The sequence below is a fragment of the Ambystoma mexicanum genome, chromosome 9 (assembly GCF_040938575.1).
Source record: "Ambystoma mexicanum isolate Mex_15411 chromosome 9, UKY_AmexF1_1, whole genome shotgun sequence".
Taxonomy (NCBI): Eukaryota; Metazoa; Chordata; class Amphibia; order Caudata; family Ambystomatidae; genus Ambystoma; species Ambystoma mexicanum.
The window spans coordinates 780,179,447-780,201,091 of NC_090931.1; the positions used below are offsets into that span (position 1 = coordinate 780,179,447).

General features: G+C 45.0%; 1 protein-coding gene across 2 annotated transcripts in view; it reads right to left on the reverse strand.

The window, feature by feature from the left end:
* DNAH7 (dynein axonemal heavy chain 7) overlaps positions 1–21,645 on the reverse strand; it is a 1,167,586-nt gene that overhangs the window by 404,646 nt on the left and 741,295 nt on the right. For both annotated transcript variants that reach the window (XM_069615701.1, XM_069615700.1), the window contains one exon: positions 10,129–11,001. In XM_069615701.1, the coding sequence (XP_069471802.1) occupies positions 10,129–11,001 (873 nt within the window). The remainder of the gene's footprint in view (positions 1–10,128; positions 11,002–21,645) is intronic.

The following is a 21,645-nucleotide window of genomic DNA, read 5'->3' on the forward strand; positions in this document are numbered from 1 at the left end:
AAACTCTCTAACATTATTTTTCACTTACCTTGCTAGATGGCTTCCTTTTTTCGCTGCATCTGTGAAACGAGAGAAGTCAGCTGCTGCGTCGCGTTCATTTGTGGACTACGGATGTAAGGATTCTGGTCTGCGTAATTGGCAACAGCTGCGTGTTTCCTTGGGTGAAGTTAGGAAATTCAGTCTGGGTTTCCCTCTGCAAAAGGTGAGCGTTGCGCTTTTCTTTTTCCCGGCGCTGGTTATGAATTCCTTTCATGTAATGCTCTCGGAGTGCGCGGTGACATGGACGTGAGATTGACTGTTTCTATTGTTCATGTTTATTTTTTCCACATTTCAAGCCGCGGTGTGCGCGGCGACAGTGGGGTACTGCACTTAGTTGCAGTTAAATGAAAAGCTACTATTTAATTATCCTCCATAGTTAAAAAGCATGGTGTGTGCAGCGACAGTTAGGAACTGCAGGTAGTTTCATTTCAATGGAGAAGCTTTATTTGGAGTTCTGAATTACACGCAGAAGTGTGGACACTATTTACCTTTGCAAACTGAAACTATTGTGTGCCTAAGAAGAACTCTTTCTTTCAGTGGCTGTTCAGTGAACCTAATGAAGTTCAGCCGCTGACCTTGAGTAAAGCTTTATTTGTTTTCTTTGTTTGAAGCAATGGAATGCAGGAGTCATATCTTACCTTTCCTAGAAGGGATCTTTTAACATATACTTGAACTACTTACCTTCTGGGACTCAAAGGTGAACACTTTATTTCAGAGTATAAAGGCAACTAGAAGATTGAGTTGATTTATAGTTTTAATTAAAAAGACTGGTAACCTAGCGTTTCATGAGGTAAATAAAGATATAACCTAAATCCTCTAAGCTGTTGCAGAGGAGTTTTCAGGTAACTGATCTATTGTGTTCTGGGAAAATGTTATTGAAGAATAGGGATTGAAGAGTAAAGCTAATATTGTTTGAATCTCTCATCTATGCAGATACCAGCACGAGTTAGAGATCCAGTGTCTGAGTTTGTTATTTTATCCACTTCCCTTTTCCTCCTGGGGACTCACGAGTTCAGCTGATGTATCAGTTAGTTGAGTGGGCTAAACCTTGGTGGGTCTGTGGGGATCAGCAGCTCCTGCGATGTTCTGAAGGCATGACTTGACAGAAAGAACCCACTTCATCAGGTGGAGATGCTCCCAATGCAGGGACACTCCGCAGTCGTCCAAATCTGCCATTGCTGTATCTCTAGGGGGGGAGGGTATGTGAGGCGGCTGATGAGGAGGCGTGGGGTGCCTCTTCCTCTTCTTAGCCCGTGGTGGGCCTGGAGCCACCAGTGCTGGGTGTGCCGTTGGCATCCTCTTCTGTATCTCTGACACCAGTGTGTAGAGGGTGGACAGGATGTCCAGTGACACGTCTCTGGGAGGTGGAGGGGGAGTAGGTTTACTGGGCCCACCACCTACATCTTCGTTGGCTCTGTCGTCGTAGTCCTCCTCAACAGGTTCACCGTCGTTGTCCTCCTCGGTGTTCCCGCCATCGTCATTGTTCCCCACGTCCTCTAAGACTGTGTGAATGGACACCATGCCCTCGTCGTCTGACGAAGAAATATCTGTGCCTTGGAGCACCGTAGAGGCCTCTACTGATACCCCCCCTCCTTTGCATTCTGAGGGGTCGCAGCCGGGCTCAGGGCTGGCATCTTCTTCTACAATGTCTTCTCCACCAGTTTGGCTGAATTCTCCCGCCTGGGAGGAAGAGCCACTTTTGGTGTAGCCGGGGACCCCTGGACCGGGTCAGCCCCTTATGCCTTCAAGAGGGCGGCTGCCACCAGATCGACTGACAAAGATGATTTCTCCTGTGCCACCTGGGCCTTCAAGGGCAGGTCTGCCACCTTACCCGGTGCCTTGGCCTTCTTTGGCTTCTCCCGCAGCTTCCCGGGGTTAGCAGACTTCCTTTTGGAGGAGGAGCTGGAGCGATGGCTTGAGATGGAAGCCGATGGTGATGCTGATCGTGCCGTGCTCGTCACGGACCCGCTTGTGCGTTGGCCCTGATGGAAATGGACTTGCCGTGCTTGGCCTTGTCTTGGACCCCGACGGATGGGGTGACCTCAAAAGGACTTATGAGCCCGCTCCTCGGACCAGCCATTTCTGGGTGAGGCGTGCCCCTGCTTGCCGCCCGAAGTAGAGGCCTTGGCGTTGAGCCACGCCGCTAATCTGCTGTCTCGATCCTTCATGGTGCGTTTGGTGAATCCCAGGAATATCTCGCAATCCGCCGCTCTGTGGTCCGGATGGAGACCGTAGAGGAACTGGCAGTGTTTGTCCTCCACAAACACGTCCTTAGTCTGCCGCTGGAGCAGAGCTTGTAGAGAGAACCTCTGTCGTCCTCCTCTGACATGGTCCGGCATGCAGTGTAGGCCCGATGGCCTTCCTGAATCTTCGGTGAAACTCGATGATTCCTGTCCTTGAGGGGTGATAAAAACACTGACAAACGGATCCCTGCTTGTCTATTGAAGAAACGAAAGAGCACACAGGCTCTTATTTGACAAAAATCGAACTTTTAACAGAAAAAGCATGAAAAATCATAGATAAGCTACAGAGTAAAACACAAGCACTTCCAACACTTAAACGTGCTGTAAAAATCTGAAGATGGCTGCCAGAGGAGGGGCTTAGGGAGAGGGCAGTCATTGGCTGGGGGCAGTATGACCCAGAGCTCAGTGATTGGTTTATAGGAGAAAGACAGTTTGTAAGTGAAAGTGAAACTGTTTTTTCTTTTACCGAGCATTCCTGGCCCGATGACAGGGAATATTCATGAGCATGTGAATACATGACAGACCCCATGCTGGAGAACATTACTACTCCAAACATAACACTTTGGCCAATCAACCAGAGAAAGAACTTCAACAAATCAATAATGAGTTGAGAAACCCTGCATCTTGCACCAAAGAGCCCACATCAACACAAACAAAGTGCAATTATATCACAGATATGATATAACAGAAGCAGCAATTAAATCCCTGTCAACGACAGCCATTCCAAAACCCCTCTATTAACCACTATCTGAACCAGACTTCATCAAATCGGTGAAACAAAGCAACACAGCCCACTCTCCAATGGACCCTTGCCCCAGGGCATCTACAATGAGATCCTCACCTAAACAGAGAAATTAATCACCGTAATGTTTTCTATGGATTCTTCTTCTGCAGATTCCTCATCAGATAGATATCTCCTTCCAGCTCTGTTGCTCTGAAAAAACATTGACAGTGGGCGTACTGGACCTCGACTTAACCGTCGATCCGTCTTGACTCAGTGCTCAATCTTTGGCTCTGGACGTGAATCGGGTGACTATATATACATATATATATATATATATATATATATATATACACACACACACTGCGTCACTAAGGCCTGTACCTCAGTTCCTGCCTTTTTCCCCCCTGAGCTTGGTGGTTGCAAATGAAAAATAGCAAAAAAAGGAAAGCCAAATAGCATAAAGAGGGTTAGAAAACAAGCATCCCCATAGGGATATGTAGAATTTGCAGAAAAACCTTACTTATATTATTATTATTATTTCTTTTAAAGAATAGAGAGTGAGAGACATGCAGCTTGCTAGCTAGAAGAGCAACCAACTCCAGGACCATCACTAAGCCTCCCCCCTCTCTCGAGAACAGGCATACACCAACTGCTAATGCTTTCTGAGCAGGAATGGATGGGAGGGGTGATGAGGAATATGTGGGAGAAGAATCCATAGAAAGAATATTATGGTGAGTAATTTCTCCTTCAATGGATTGCCTTTCTCCCACAGATTCCTCATCAGATAGATTCTCAAAGCAGTGGAACAACGGAAATCAGAAGAAAGCTCATAACAAAAAATTCAGTAACACGCCCTACCAAAGCGAGCGTCAGCCCCACTGAGACATCCAGGCTATAGTGCCTCATAAAAGTATGGACTGAGGACCAGGTTGCCGCCCGGCAGATGCCCCTAACCGTAACCCCCGTTTGCAGGACTGTAGATGCAGATACCCCTCTAGTAGAGTTGGCTCTGATGCCAGGAGGCAATTCCTTGCCTGCGGATTGGTAGCATTCTGTGATACATAGTATGATCCATCGCAAAAGCGTCTGCTTGGTCTCAGCCAGACCTTTTCTAGACAAGGAGTAGGCTACAAACAACTAGTCTGTTTTCCAATGTTTGACTGTCCTTGCCACGTAGAAACTTAAGGCCCTTTTGGGGTCCAACAGGTGGAAGCGCTACACCTCCTGAGAAAGATGGATTCTGACACCACCTTTGGTAGGAAACCCGGTCTCACCTTAAGCAAAACCTTTTTGTGGAAGAAATTGCGGTTTGCAACAAAGGGCCTGCAACTCGCTGACCTGTCTGGCCAAAGTGATGGCAACCACAAAGGCTATTTTCAACGTAAGCAGCTGCAAGGAAAAAGCGTGCACAGGCTCAAAGGGAGACGCCATCAGAAAGGTGAGAACCAGGTTCAAATCCTAATCTGGGACAACAAAAGGAACAGGCAGAAACTTATTCACACAGCCCTTCAGAAATGGGGCCATAACCAGGATCGTGAAAAAAGAATCTTGATCCGGCGACCTCTTGAACACAAACAAAGTCGCCAAGTATATTTTGACTGTGGTGACCTGAAGGCCTGCAAAGGCCGCTTACACAAGGAACTCCATCACTGTAGTGGTGTGCAAGAGATAGGGTCAATCACGCGTTGCCTGCACCACGCCTCAAATCTTCTCCACCTGCAACCATACAGAGATCTTGTACATGGTCTGTGTGAAGCCAACAACTCCTTGAGTACCTCCTCAGAGATCATCATATCTCATCCTCTCAAGAGCCACGTATGTAGGTTGTGGGATTCCGGGTTCAGTTGAGTACCCAAACGTCTGATTGGGTTAGGAGATCTGGGCGACAGGGCAACCGGAGAGGTGGGCAAATGGTCAAATCCAGAAGATCCAAGTACCACGTCCTCCTCGCCCAATCCAGATCGAACAAGATCAGGGTTGCTCAAAACCTCAACCTCCTGAGAACCCATGGAATGACGGGAATCGGAGGGAAGGCGTAGAAACGAGGGAAGATCCAATCCACCAGAAATGCATCACCTAGTGCACCGCTCGTGGAGAATTCACTCAAGCAAAACTATTTGCACTTCCTGTTGGACTCTATGTCAAACAGATCCACTGTTGGGGTACCCCAGAGGGATAAGACCTCCTCTATGATTTCCTGGCACACTTCTCACTAGTGTAAAACCATGCTCTGCCTTCTCAGCGCATCCGATAAGCTATTCTCTGTTCCCATCAAATGAACTGCAGAGCCCGAGATCTGGTTCTCTAACAGCCAGAACCAAAGCTGCATCGTCGCTCTGCAGAGTGGGAGGGAGTGCATGCCACCTTGCTTATTCAGGTAGTGCATGACCACCATAGTGTCCATCAAGATCAGAAAATGCTTCCCCTTCAGAGACGGAGCAAACGCCTTGAGGGCTAACCTGATGGCTCGCAACCCGAACCTGTTCATGCGCCACCTGGCTAACATCGTTGCCCTAAGGCCGCTCACCTGCAAGTCCTCGCAGTGAGCACCCCAACATTTCAAGGACGCATCCATGACTACTAAAGCCTGAGGCCACAGACACCCAAAAGGTTCCCCCACCAGCAAATTGAAAGGTGGTTGACCACAGACCTGGACATACTGAGGACGTCCTTCAGGGTTCCAAGGTACTGGGCCCACTGACCTGACAGGACCCATTGCATTGATCTCATTCGCAGTCTGGCCTCTGGCACTAGAAAAAAACAGGAGGCCATGAGACCTAAGAGGCGGAGGAAGGAAGCCGCTGGTAAGGTGACCTGGTTCTGGAACAGGTGCACCACCTGCGCAATGCGGACTACTCTCTCCTCGGGTGGAAAAGCCTTCCCTGCCCGAGTGTCTACGACTGCCCCGATAAATTGGAGCCTCTGAACTGGTGTTGTATGGGACTTCTGCAAGTTCAGGGAGAGGCCAGCCTGTGGAGTAGTGAATAGGTGTCCCTGAAGTAGGGCAAGACCTGCTCCACCAACCTCCCTCGGATCAACCAGTCTTCCAATTACAGGAATACATGGAGCCCAGATTTCCTGAGGTGAGCAGCAACGTCCTCCATGAGCTTGGTGAAGACCCTTGGAGCGGAGGTCATCCCAAAGGGAAGCACTTTGAACTGATAGTGCTTGTCCCCCATGAGGAATCTCAGGAACTTCCTGTGCTTTTGATGTATCAGCACATGGAAGTAAGCATCCTGAAGATCTATGGACACCAGCCAGTCCCGTAAGTCGATAGCATGGAGAATCTCTCAACGTCACCATCTTGAATTTGTCTTTCCTCAGGAACTTGTTCAAAGCCCTGAGGTCCAGGATGGGACTGAGACCTCCACCCTTCTTGGGTACTAGGAAATACTGGGAATACCAGCCCAATCCTCTCTGCTTGTGCGGTACCTCTTCCACGGCACCCTTAAACAACAGGGCTTGCAGTTCTTCCTGGAGCTCCTGTTCTGGCTGGCATGGAGGTGGTGGGGTTCTGCTTGGAGGCTTTCTTAAGAAGGGCATACAATAAGCCCACTGCACAAGCTCCAGGATCCAGGCGTCGGAGGTAACTTCCCACCATTGGGGCCAATGCTAGGACAGCCGTCCTCCCACTGGTGAGTTGTGGGATGGGAAAATCAAAGCAGATTTGAGGAATGAGCTGCCTGCCGCCCTGCCCCTTCCAGAGTGCGAGAAATGCCTCTCCACCTGACTGGCTTGTGGCAGCTGTGCCTTCCTGCCATAAGGGATGTAGCACCTGTAGCCTTTGCCACTATAAGCAAAGCTGAAGGCAGGTTTGGCTGGCCGAGCGATTTTGTGGCAAGCTACGTCTCCTTGGAGTCATCGGCCTTTGGCCTGAAGATGTATTCCCCATTAAAGGTCATGTCCAGCATACAACTCTGGACATTGGGAGAAAACCCTGAGGAGCGCAGGTAGGCCTGCCTCTTAAGGACCATGGCTGACCAAATTGACCGGCCAATGCAGTCTGCCATGCCTAGGCCCGTTTGCAGGGACTACCTGGCCACTTCCTTCCCATCATCATGAACCCGTCCCGTAACTCCCCTTCAGGGATGTACTGGGCGCACAAAACATTACTAGCCTTCAAGGCTATGCTCCTAGAGGAGAAGATTGTCTTTGCAACAGCATACACCTTCTTGCCCTCCCTGTCAGGTGGCAGATTGGAAGTCGATGAAGCTGCCCTGGTGGATACTGTGGCCGCCTGAACAACTAACCCCTCTGGGGAAGGGTGAGAGGAAAGAAACGACAGATACCCTCTTGCCAGTCTGTACTTGCTGGTCAAGTTGGAATTGAACAGAGGAATAGAGCAAGGCCGTTGCCACAAGGAATCGACTGAGTCGGCTTTGGCTGGGTTTAGTGGCATGTTTCTCTCCATGGTGGGACCCTCATCCAAGATACCTGTAAACTCATAGCCCTGGACCAGTACTGTAAAAGCATTCAGCCCCAGAGTGTCAACCACCCTGTCCACAAGTGATCTAAATTTGGCATGGGAATGAGCATATGGCCGAGTCTGCTGCAACTCAACATCCGAGATGTAGCTAGCCCACTGGCGTCATGCAGTCCCTCTGCCAGGACCAGGAGGTCAGCCTAATCATCAAAGTAGTCCATTCCACCAGCCCCTGAATATATGGGGTCGCCATCACCCTGATCACTCCTGTCATCAGGGCCGAAAATCTGCACCATAGACTAGAAGAAAATTGGATCGAGAAAGTGGTGCTAGGATTGATCGTAGATGGTCGGCGCTGAGGGCTTGTCCTTCGATGTTGAAGGAGTGGCTGTCGGCATCGGCCGAACCTTGGGCGCAGACGGTGTGTCTAGAAGAATCAGGCCCTGACGCTCACGGGAAGGTCCCGGCATTGAAGGCTTGCTCGCCTTCTATGGCGCCGAGCCTGAAGGCTCTCCTGACGCTGATGGTGTCGGTAACAGTGCTATCTTGGGGTAAGGCTAAATAGGCGCCTTTCAAGACACTGCGGCCTGCTGTTTCCGAGACTTCCCTGCACCCACAGCCGCCTCCTCGAACATCGCCAGCATTTGTGACTTAAAGTCCTCCCACCTTGTCTAGACGTCGGCCCCGCCGACGACTCACCCTGTTCTGAAGATGAGTCGGCGTTGCGTCGGTGTCAGTGACGCCTCTTCTTTTTGTGAGGGGACGAAGATGAGTGGCTCAGTGAGTGGGATATTTTCTATGCCCTGCGCCAACGCCTACTCTCTTTCTCAGGTGTGGGCCCCTGCATTTTGGCCTCTGAAGACCGAATGGCCACGCGCACCGGTGACTTGGACGGCGGTCGGCTTAACATTTTGGAGCCGCAATCGGAGCAGTGCTTGAACCCCGAAAATCCAATTATATCAAACCGCTTCTAAAAAGACTCTCCTGGAGACTCAGAAGACACAGCCATTTTCTGACCTTTCTGAAACGTACCATACCCAGCGGAAATTGCAGAAAACTATACATACAGCCAATGTTTGAGCATCTAGAGACAAATGACCTATTATAACATTCACAAGTTGGTTTTAGACCTATGAGAATCACCATATCAGCACAAGTATCCATCTAAGATGACTCAAATATCAGTAGATGAACACATCATCTCTGCACATACTCCATTTCAGCAGCCTATGACACTGTGAACCACAGTGAACCACAGTACATTAATCAGAAGACAAAGAAATTGGACTCCATGACACCCCTTTACAATGGATAAGATCTTCTTAAGATCTTTTTGACAGCGAGGACAGAATTCACCTGGCTAATCATCCTTCAGCTCAAACCATAGTGTGTGGAGTTTCTCAAGTATCATGCCTCTACCTGATCCTCTTCAATATCTATATGTTCCCATTGATTAGGATCATAAAAACATATGGATTCACTTGTTACAACTATATTAGAACACCCAAGTCATACCAGATGACGGGTGAGGTATGTTTTCAAACTAATGGTCAATGGCCTCAAGCTGCAACCCCAGGTCAAGCAATAGTCAAAAAGTGCCCCTACTCTCAATCAGATGGTTTATGCCCTATTCCACATTTCCACACATAACTTTGGCTGTCCTATCATTGATTCTCTCAAAAATAGATTATGACAAAAGTATTTGTCTAGATATGAAGAACAACCAGACAAAAACATACAATGGTTCCAAAACACAACTAGACAATTACTCAGAGTCAACAGGTGACAACACATAACACTAGCGCCTAGAGCATTGTACTAGCTACAGTTAAAAAATATAATACATTTCAAGGCCCTTTGCATTGCCCACATGGTAAATTACTATGTTGCTTCACAAATCTAGGTCCACACTCAATAAAAACCCTAATACTAATGATAAAAACAGGACACAAGCTCAATTCAACAGCTTTCAACACAGCACACCCAACAACTTTCACTTGATATGGAAACCTGCAATCACTACCCCCCATCAAGTAACCCCCAATTTCACCACCTTATTCACCACATGCAAATTCAAACTAGTCTCTCGCAGACAGCATTTAAAGACCCTCTTTCCAGACTCCTAACCTCTAGGCCAACACACTTCCACACTTGAAGCCTGAGATTTCCCCTTAGGTCACAAAGCCCACGATGATCCTAGAGCATCACCTAGAAAACTGTCATGCATGCAGAGATCAGGCTGCTTCTGATCTGCACCAAACACAAAGTACAGCAACCTTGCTTTTCACCTCTCCCCAACTACCCAAATCCATCCACTCACTTTCAGCTCTACCAGAGTGCCAGGAGACCTTGCAAATGGGTGCGGTGTGTGGTAGAAATCCTAATAACAAAACGTAACATAAAGGGCTATATTTGAAATTGAAGCTGTTGTGAGCTGCAGCATTAAGAGAGGGGTATATCAGAATCCAGATGTGGTTGTTTCTGCACTTTCTTTACACTTTGTATTTATTTAAGCAGATTAATCTAATTTCCAATATGTGCACACATAGCATTTAAAAAAGAAAAATCAATAACACTGTATCTGCGGAAATACAATGAATGTTAAGGAAATACAGCGCAAAACTGAAATATGCCAGTTGACAGTTTGCAATTTGACTTAATGTACTACAAAAACATTCAAATTAAATAGAACACAGTACCTGGAACCAATCAATGGTACAACAGTTGACAAGTGCTGGAAATTTACGAAGGCGGTTCCGGAAAGCATCTCCAATTGGACTCATAGCCAGGACCACGTGGAGCTGATCACGGCAACGATCAATGAACATGTTGAAAAGAGCCAATGGGCTACCATCCGTTTGCTTTGTTTTATCCCTCTGACGGTCTAATTGTCGCATTCGTTCACAGATTTCCTGCTTCTCATCAGCCGGAAAGAGGTTAGGCACCTCCCCAGCATTCAACAAGTTGTTAATGTCTTCTAAAAATGACTCTGTTTTAATCTGAGTGTCAGTAAATAAAAACACTCCTTGCATCTCCCCTTCTGTAGATTTACGCAGGATTAGCTTCAAGTCCTCACGCCATTCTGTGCTACCATAGCTTTTGGAAATCTCCACCTGGAACAATCTGTAATCTGCCATGTGTGCAGCTAACCGAGTGAGGGATTGTCGGCCGCTGCCACCAACACCGACTAGAAGGGCGTGACTGCGTGGCTGCTTCAAAATTCGAGAAATTCTACACACATGTTCTATGGCAAATCGAAACAAAACCAGGTTCATTGTTTTTTTACTAATGGTATTGAATTCGTCCAGGTGTCCTTCAACCACTACTCGGAGTTTGTCTACTTCACGGATCTCACGGTAGTTAGTATCCTCCCTCTTCGCATCATGGAAATCACAGAACATCAAACTGCGAAGGTCATCCTCTCCCACCTTGCCATCAGCGTTAAAGTCTAGGTGCTGGAACAACTCATCAAAGTCTTCCTGCATGTGACTTTTTACAACTTCTGCAATGTAACCGATAATCCAAGTTCGATCTAAACCGTCTACGAGGCGATCATAATATACTCGCAGAACCTGTGTAATAAGCAAAAGGGGAACAAAGTTAGAAGTAGTATTTTCATGCAACAGCCTTCCAGAGGTATTGATGCCTACTTAGTGCAGTACAACGTGCCACAGTACTATTACATACAGTGTGAATTTACAAGGTTGATATTTTTCACTATATCATGCATGAAACCATAAACCAGTGCTGACTTGTTAATCATCGCCACTCACTATTCTGCAACTTAATTTCCCACTGAAAAGTATGGTCATACAAGTCACAACATGCAAAGTGCTACTGGATAAGCAGCTAGGGCTGGCAGAAAATGCCACACATGACATGGGAGAAGGCCATCTTGTAAAATGTTTGTCGCCTAGTTTTGTTTAAAGCCAAGGAGGGAACATCCTCTTATGTGTTTCAGGTGATGCCCTTCATGTGCATTTCTTAGAAATAAAGCCAGTTGAAACTGCCACTTGTGTCTATGTTTCTCATTGATACACTACTCACCTTCATGACACTCTCTACTGCAACACCGAAGAGTTTTAAAACTTTTTAGTAGCAATACACGCAACAACACTGACATCATGCTTTCGCATCTCTCCCACTCAGAATTGATTTGTGAGTGTCTGTGTCCGATCCAGAGTCAGATCTAGGTACTGTGGGTGTCTGAAACTGAAGACAAGCTGCTTCAGTAGACACTTCGTGAATATTAGGTTTTAAACACAAAAACTCTTTTTGTTTCCTTAACTAGTTTTTCTTATTAGGATACTTCTCTGATCCCATTCCAAGATGGAAGTAGGAATGGAAAGAAGTGATCGGCTGAGAAACCGTGGGTTGCAGTTTGTATTGTTGAGAGAATTCTAGTTAAAGTGCCTTTCATAAGCAGATTCAGGACTGAAGGAACCTATCTCAGTGTTTCTCCTGCCAAGAAATCGAGATGAAACAATAAAGCACAGGAGAGAAGTTCAGGAACCAGGTGAAGATTAGTTCTTCAGAGGATATGCAGTGGGAACTTTCCAATTATAAATCATTCAAAAGAGATTCTTTAGTTAAGTTAGCAAGCTAAAACGCTAGAATGAACTTTGTACAGTTCAAATTTGTTAACCGTTGAGTAGCAGTTCCTGGGAGATTTATGGACAAAAATATTCTGTGTATTTTCATGTGTGCACGGTACCGTAGGGAACAAAACTGAACTCTTCACCTTAACAGTCGGCGTGCGCAGAAGTTAATGTATTTGTCTTGGTGGGGTGCAAGGAAGTTAACCAAACAGAGGAGTGTGTGCCTTTAAGTAAAGGACCTGCAAGTGTGCCGCCATCCTGAGTGCATTGGTTATGGTTCCTATCAGAGCTTCTCTAGGTTACTTCAACCATGTTAAGTGTGATTTCCTTTTGGACGTGGGGAATCTTTTTGGCAAAACGGCACAGGAGGAGAGCTGGAGACGGCATCAACGTTGTCTGGATTCAAAGACTAATAGCCCACCCAGTATTTAAATAGTTAACCGCTTCCCCTTCAAAAATACAAATCAGTTTCTATACTAAATGTAATCACAGAAGAAAAAAAAGATAAACAGATCCAAGTCAATTAAATTGTAATTTCATATGTAGAAAACCAGTCCACAGAAACAGTTGCATTAGTAAAGAAAGATCTAGTTCATTTCTTTGTCTCCTGTCGCTATAGTGGACATTTTAAGCAGGCCATTGTTTGAGTAGAACTCACATAAGTGGTGTGCGTGTCTTACAGGTTTCGAGAGTGAAAAAGAATCCAGCAAGAGAAGATTCTGCAACCTGAGTTTTTTTTTTTATTTTATCCACTTCATATTTCCTCTCCCAGGGGTCAAGACTGACACTGTGCATATTCAGTGTTAGGCTGGACATCTGAAGAGGGTTAGTGGGGCATAGCAGCTCTTGCAAGTTTTGAAAATCAGGACCTGGCAGTCATGCAATTCCTTCCAAAAAGAATGCTACAAAGGAATGTGAAGAATCCTGCAGGTCCCTCGAGTCTCCTCTCGGGTGGCCGGGGGAGGGCAGACGCTTCCTGATCCCAACCCTGGATGTGGTGTTTTGGGAGGAGGACCACCTGGGAGGAGACAGGAGCCAGAGTAGTGAAGAGTTTCCGTGGAATGAGGCACCATATTTTTCCTCTGAAGGGGAAATTCTTACCACTATGCCAGAAGAGGTTATGGCGTATTGTCATAATAATATATCTCACCTTCTGCTGAAACTAAGGTGGTAAAACCTAAGGTTATAAAACCTAAACCTATTATATCAAAAGAGAGAATTATTTTGATCCCTAAAAACAAAGGCTTTCCTCAATAACAAGGATACACTACAAGGAATAGTAAATGTTCTGCCTTCTCGACACCATCTTTCTCTAATAAGGTTGAAACGTACAATCCCTCTTTTAAAAATACAAAGGAAATTAAATCTACCCTTAAAAATATACCAGTAGTGGGAAAACCTATCTTTGCTAACGTGAACTACATGTCCCAGAATCCCATAGGAACTGAGACGAAGAAGAGGGCTGAAGAGGCATGCAGAAGTAGAGGTCAGGCAATTAAATAGTAAAGGCCTTTACCTGAAATCAATTGCCCAACCTAAGAGGCATAAAAGGCTGCAGCAGGAGAGGGAAGAAGAAAAGAGCTGGAGCAGAAGCTCTGAGTCTGCAGTGACTTTGAAGACATCCCTTATAGAGATCAGTGTGGTTTCTGTTCCGTGGCGTGAACGGAAACCTGATTGCGCAGGGTCTAGTAGATTGTTGGATTCCACAAAACAATTCAGCTTGGAGTATGCAGTGCGGTTGATGAGCTTTGCCAAGAATCGGCTGTTAGAAATGGGCTTGTAGTTGATTGGTTGGAGAGGGTCGAGGGATGATTTCCTTCGAAGGGGTTTGACATGTGCGATTTTGGAGGGTTCTGGGAAGATGCCGGAGGTAAGGGAGTCATTAAGATTCAATCAATGTCCAATCAACTTCCCTATAAACTTGTCTCGGTGAGTTACCCTTTAACAGGAAGGATGTATGGACTATGGCAAATTGGTTCTCTCTTGTCTTCCTGTTGCAGCATATATATATATTGGTATCAGATGGCCTGGCTGTAGATAATAGATTGTTTTGTGGTCTTGTACGGAAATGTGTTGTGTGCAGGTATTTATTGTTTTCCTATACACGTCATGGCAGGTAGAAGAACGATGGTCTGGAGGATTGCCCAGAGCAATGGCAGAGATAAAGATTAATTCTAAACCTTTCAGACATCACCTATTTTGTTTTGCTTTAGCCCCCCCCCCGAGTGGGACGGGTATGCCCAGACATCGTCTTGGGAGGATAGCTCAGGGGCAACATGCTCGCCTTGGAAGCAAGACGACACGGAGCACTACAGGTTCGATCCTGGGTCCGCACTTAGAAAACTCCCGGTATTAAGCGTGTTATAAATAACCTATCATATCATATCATAAGTTCTGTCCCTGCTAGGCCTAGAGACCCAAGCTACACCTCATTAATGACGCCCAATGAGGCCAAAACATCTCTGTGGTTGCTTGTGGTCTTGTGCAGAAGGGAGTTGACCAAGCAGTTTGGGCTGCACTGCTCCTTTTGGGGTTGCATCAAGCCCGATTTGCATATGGGGCCTCATTACAAGTATGGCGTTAAGTGGTAAAATTACCTCCAGAAAAATCCTAAAGGTGAATGCTCCCACTCTTTATCACACAAAAACAGGCATAGGAGAAAATATATAAAGAAGTTAATACTCACATATAGCTCCCATAAGACACACTTAGACTGTCCCTAGTGGGAAGAACACCCTGGCCCCCTTGGGCAAAGCTCTCCCTAGGAGGCCTGTGGTGCGCCGCCTATCTAATAGGGATAGCGAGAAGACTTTCCCTCATCAAGAAACATACACATGTTACAATTACATTCACTAAAAACCAAAACAAGTATGGATTGAGACTGTAAACATTATATCTTGTCTCAGCTGTGTGTTGTGAAAGATTACTTCTATCTGGATTTTCAATACTTTTATTCACCTACTAAGTAGAAACCTTTCTCACATCAGACCTTGTTTTGGAGTATTAAAACACAAAGAATCCAATCAAATAAAAGAAGCCTACTGGCCCGTAGCCCATATAGGACAATAAATTGATCCGACGTGTTCAGCCTGTATTATATGAACATCAGCATGATCATGAGAAAACTCATGATCTTATGGTCGACTGGTTTCGATGACCAAACCAACTGGGGTCATCTTCTTCAGGACCTGATGACTTCTGTAATGGGCTTCCCTCCTTCAGTGGTCCGCAGATGCGGAACAGGCAATACCTTCCGTCCCCTCGAGTGAGACATAAGGTGAAAAGCAGGGGGTTACTCCTAGCTGCTTGTCACTCTCATTGTGTGGCATTAGTACTGTGTAGTCCGGCAGTTTTTTCAAAGACCTTTTTGGTAGTGTGTAATGAATAGGACGTGCTGGATGTCCTAGGGCAGACACCAAAGTGAAGGGTGGTAAAGAAGGGGGGAGGGGGGGCAAAGGAAGGGGAAACGGCTTGAACCAGTGGTTGTCATAACCAGTATCCCAAAAAAACACGCGATAGAGTGGACCACGGGTGTGTATTGGGGCGTGAAATATGAGCATATCAATGCAAAAGCCACCTACCTGATCCTCAGCGTCTCATATTGCTCTGGGAGGAACAGGTGGTACAATGCCCAAGCCGGACGGGACTCTCCGCTCGGTACGTGTCTCTCACTATGCTCATTGAGAGCAGAGCTAATCAGTTTCTTATGTGACTATAATGGACACTACGCCCGCTTACCTGTGAGGAGACATGAAGGTTCACAAATGATTGCTTCTGTAACCATATGTCGAACGTTTGACGTTCGGTCAGTGTCCCTCATTCTCTGGGGGAACGCAAATGTAATGTCAGCTCTCTGCTGTCTGAAAACCATTCCTGTTGGTAAAGTCGCGCCTGTAGTCCGCTTACCTATATGGGATCTCGTTACAAATCACTTGCCGCCACTATCGTGTGCTCACGTGTCAATGTACGGCTGGCTGTTGTAAGTTAGTAACCTGGTTCGGTATACATCATGAGGGGGGGGGCGTGGTTACGTCTACTGCTGTGTAGATGTAATGTGATATGGCTGCCATCTTTGAAATATGTTCTAATGATATTAGGTTTGTGAGGTCCCATGTCTAGATCACGGAACGTCTGAAATATATATAACATTGCAGCATTTCCTATAATGACTTGGATGTCATAGCCCTGCTAAGGAGTCCTGATAAATAGCATTTGAATGTGGCAGTCTTAAACACACCAATGGCTACTGGTGTTCATGACCATATTCAGTCAATCAAGTGTCGCAAGTAATGTTTATAGATTAGTGGTTGAGCTCCAATATTTTGGAACGTATGCACCAATATACTTATTGCATTCATGAGCTCTTAATGGGACATCAGCAATCCATAATACACAGCTGCAACGGTGCAGTCATTACATGACTGGGCCCTTGCTGGGAGCCCTGCGTATGTCTTCTCGTAATGCTCAGAGTGCCTGAGCACTGTGATGTTAATGACTAAGTTCTTAGTAGGAGCCCTGCATGTTTCTTCTCTTGGGGCTCAGAATGCTACAGTGTTATGATGATAATACTGCCAGCTCGTGCAACTGTATTTCTTCATTCAGGGCCCTGTTGTGTGTATAAAGCCTGAAAATCCAGTTCTGTTCTCTCCTGAGTAATACATTGTGGAAATTACCAACCCTCCTCAGTTGGTGGATTTTTTCTATGATTGTCAATTGGAACTCATATGGACTATGTCCTTCTGTAACAAAGTGAGCTACTAATAGAGCTGTCATTCTCTTGGTCCTTAGGTAGGATTCATGTTCTGTCATCGGTTTTCTCACTGCCCTGGTTGTCATTCCAACATATTTCAAATTGCAGTGACAAGTAATGAGATAAATGACTCCTGATCTATTACAATTCGTAAAGGTCACCTGTATCCATGGAGTCTTCCAGCCAATGACTATTGTTGTACTCCGTCTTGTCTGCGCTCACATGGCACACTGCCCACATGGCACATGTCCTGTCGGAGGTTCGCTAGTACAAAGTGTAGTTTGGGTGTTGTAACAAGCTTGACTCTGTTCAGGTAATGTTTTGACCAGTTTGTCCTTAAGATTTTGTCTCTATTTCAGGGCGAAGGAGGGCTCATTAAGGGGATGTTCACCTGTATTCAGGATTTGCCAAAGTCTCTTAATCTCCTTTTTTATTTTATTGTCCAGTGGAGAGTAGCTGAAAACTGCTGTGATGTTTTCTCTTGTTGGAGCTTTTTAGTGTTGCTGCAATGTAATCTGTCTCGGGATATTGCACACCCGTTTATGTTTTCTATTGACTATACGTTTGGGATAGTCACGGTTCCTCAAGTGTGTTTTCAGGGTGTTTGCTTGTGTCACATAGTCTTCAGTCTTCGTGCAGAGGTGTCGGTATCTCAAAAACTGACCAAAAGGCAAGTTATCTCTCAGGGCTCATGGGTGGTAGCTGGAAAAGGCTAACAGTGAATTCCTGTCTGTGTGTTTTTTATATACTTTGGAACACAGTCGTCCATCACGCGTGCCAATCTGAAAATCAAGAAAGTGTATACTCTCTCTGTCCGGTTCTAGTGTGAATTTCAAGTGAGGGTTGCATTCATTAATCCAGTTATGGAATGTTCTTAATTCCTGCATAGTACCATGGAAGATCATGAAGACGCCATCAGAATATATCTTCACCAGATCCTAATCGGATATAAAAAAGGATTGCTGTTATGGTATATGTGGTTTTGTTCGAATGCATCCACATACAATATACAATATGAATCAATTTCTATTCGCATTTTGTAAGGAGTAAATCTGTATTCCCTCCCCGTGGGGGTTGTGGAACTGTTTGGATGATAAACCAGAATCATCCAAACAGTTCCGTAACCCCGAACAGAAATGGATTCATAACTTAAAAACAGTAAAACAAGGCCTCAATTCGGCAGTTGAGTGGTCGTTATTCTTGTGACCATCGTTATAAGAAAGGAGTATTAAGAAGTGACAGCAATAAGGGAGACAAGAATCAAAAATAATAACACAACACATGACAACCTGGGGATATATTCATTCATTTCACATGATTTTGGTCGTTATTTCAATATAATATTTTTTCCTGGATTACATACATTACCCATTATGTCATCATTAAATATGATAGCTGACTAAAAGTACAATTGTGCTATATCCCGTTTAAGTGCTCCGTAAAGATAATTTTTTCTTAAAGCTCGCTCGGATTTCTCCAATGACATTTTTGTATTATTAAGCTGATGATCGAAGTTGTTGAGACTATCATGGAGTTCTCCCATTGGGATAATCTGCTGTATCATTAAGTAGATCTTCCCCTAAAGCACGCCTTTCGCAGTTTTTTCCGCTTAGAGGTATGTTGACTTCATTTTTTCAATTTCTTGTTAATTAATTACCCTTGAATATATCAATTTATAGATATGTTCCCTTGAATAAAATCGACATTGCTAGCAGTTCACCAGATTTTCAAATCTGGCACCATTCAATGAATGAACGTGAAGTTTCATTTCCAAATTTGCTAATTAAACGTATAGCCATAAATGTCTGACCTTTACATGTCGGTCAGGCTAGATGAAACACGTCTACTTAAAATGGGAACCAAACAGATCTGGTTTCCCTCATGCTAAAACGAGCGTTCTAACTGTAATACACATAAGGACTTCTTCTATTTCCACTTCCGGAAATAAATCTAAAAAGTAAATGAAGAACAGATGCGCTCGTAAATCTAAAGCCTTGAAGATGCGTGGAACCTGGGGCATTTTTGCTGTGGAATGAAAGACACAGGAAGGTAAACAGCAGAATTAAAATGTCGATTGACTACATTTATAGATAAGACAAGCCCACTGGCCCTTGTAAACTAAGACGTCTGCATCATCTTATAGAAACCTGCTTCCATGATGACAGACGATATTCGTCACGTGCCGTGCCGACCGATTATGTCCAATCTCTGCTTTTGAAAATAGAAACAGCAAGAGAGTGACCCTTTTGCCCTATTTGGACTAAAACAAATAGAGTAATACATAGTGGATAAATAACTATGAACCGCAAGAGGCTATATAGCCTATAAATTACATAAGTGTTTCATTCTCTCTTGTTAGGCGATTCATCACAGATTGATAGAGAACTGTGATAAGAGATGGAAGTGACATGAGTATTTTCTGACCATCCATTACTGCAGTTGGCACGTTGATTGAAATTAAAATTGAAATCAACCCGATTGATGCGGCTCCTTTAGTTAAGACTACTATAGACGCAAGGTACTTTTATTAGGTTGATATTAGTTGATGCATTGAAACTACCTAGTAATGTTTTAACGAAAACAAGGGAAATATAAACCACCCTTTTTTCCTTTGTGCTTTATTACTCAGGAAGACTCCACCTCCTTTGTCTCCGTAGCAAGAGCTGCCCTATAGAGGTTGTCTCAATTTCTAGTTTTTTTTAAATATATAAAGAAGATTACCTTCGTAACCTCTGCTGCTAAAATCTTTTTAAATTCATAAAAGAGGTAAGCCAATTTTTTTAAAATAAGGATACAGTAGAAGAAATTATAAATCATTAAAGTTATGGTTCTGTTGCTAATTTTTCACAGGACTAAAAATCCCCTAGATTGAATTGAAAATTCAAAAACCTGAAGTGTGAATGAGATCAACTCTGGTTTTAAGACGTGGAAGTTGTTACCCCAAGCCTGAGTCTCTGATTTGTTTCTTTACAATTAATAAGGTTGGTGTCCACTATGAGTCAATGTCAAGTATATTTTAGATGTTGCCCACACAACAAATTTGCATTTCTGAACCTGTGTTTTTATGTTTTATGTTTATTTCCAGTGGGTGAAAAATCGAAATAGGTACAAACTATTTACAAGTATTGAATACAAGTTCTTTATGTATATATATATATATATACATATATATATATTTATATAAAGAACTTGTATTCAATACTTGTAAATAGTTCATACTTACTGTCTCACTATCCTGAAGATGGCTACACTTGCAAAGACAGACATGATGGGAGAGTGCCTGATCTCTTTTGCCGTTAGCCGAAACATATGCCGACCATCACAAAAGCTTGATATTTTGAAAAAGCTTCTTTTCTGACAGAGTGTTGTCCTTTGAACAGTAGTGCTCTACTTCCGTTTGAAAAAAGAAACATGCTATGCAAATACATACATGCATGTACTAACCCAACAATAAAATATTTTAATGTAATGCATCAGACCGAGGTCAATACATTTACATCAATTTTTGGAACTTTTGTAAGAAGAGACTTGCTTAGATTTTATTGTTATGTTGCTTGTTTATTGAAAATTTGAATAAATTAAATATTTTTTTTACAATTGTGATTCAGTATGTTGGTTGTACATTTGGTGTCTTTGGGTTGGAGGTATTGATCCCTTCAATTTTGGTGATTGGTTGAACCTATGTGTCTATTATTCAGCATTGACTCTTACAGGAACACTAACCTTAAGATTACAAAAGTAAGAGACAGGGTAATTGCCTTCTTTGTGCTTCTTTTCCTTTTCATATTTGAGCCCTGAAGGCTTTTTCCCACAAATAAACAGGGTCCACCCAATTTTCTCCTACACTCCTTACCCCCATGCCAGACCCTAGTGATCTGAGACCCACTCAGACCGCCGCCTGGGTGTGCTTGGCTGTGATCCTCCCAGTGGGTGTTGTGGAACTTGAGGGTATTGACCGTGGCCCCCAGATGTGCTACAGTGCGACTTCAGTGCTTCAACGGATGACCTCTGCAAGGACCGAGACCCCTTCTGTCATTTCCCTGACTCGCTGCCCGTACACAGTCAAGGCGGCAGTACTGGCAGTTGCCTCTGCCTGGTTCCTGCCCATGGCTCGCACAATCCTGTGGGTGGCTCCTTGCCTGGAGGTGTTCTGAATGGTTGTGGCCAATACCCACCATCTCACTTTGCTGTCACTCCATTTCATCCAGTCTCTGTATGATAGCTTGGCTTTGTGGTGTATGGGAGGGGGGCTGTGCAGTGGCTCAGGGCTATAGGCCATTGAGCCATAGGTTGGTGTGTCCACATGTGTCTGGGCACACTTGTGGTGGTGAGGGCTCTCTGGGGTTTGTGGCCCTTCATCAGACTGTGTCATTGGGCTTATGTCCCCCTGTTTCTTGACGTCAGCCCTGCCAGGTGGTGTACCCTCTGTGTCTGACACTGCAGCTGCGCTGCGGGAGTGGGTGCAGTGGGCTCGAAGGTGCTCCTGGTGGCTTATGGTGATGGCACAGTGCCTGCAGTGCAACCTGCAGGCTTGGCCTTGCTGGGTGCTGGCGCTTCATGGTGGTCCATGCACCTAGGCATGGGTTGTGTGCGTCTTTGTGGGGTGGTGGCTGATCTTCAGGGCCTGGAGGCACAACTTCCTGATCGGCCTGCACCCTTGTCCTCCTCTGATGCTTCTGGTGATGCATGAGTGCCTGTAGGGGACATAGGAAATGTTGTCAGGTATGGTTCTTTCATGTGTGTTGGCATGCACGACACATTTGCCATGCTACAGAGTGGCATCCCACACATTTGGGCAGATAAGCATGGTTGGTCAGGGGACATTGCATGTGGGCAGAGCATTGTGGGGATGGCTGCAGCCATGTGTG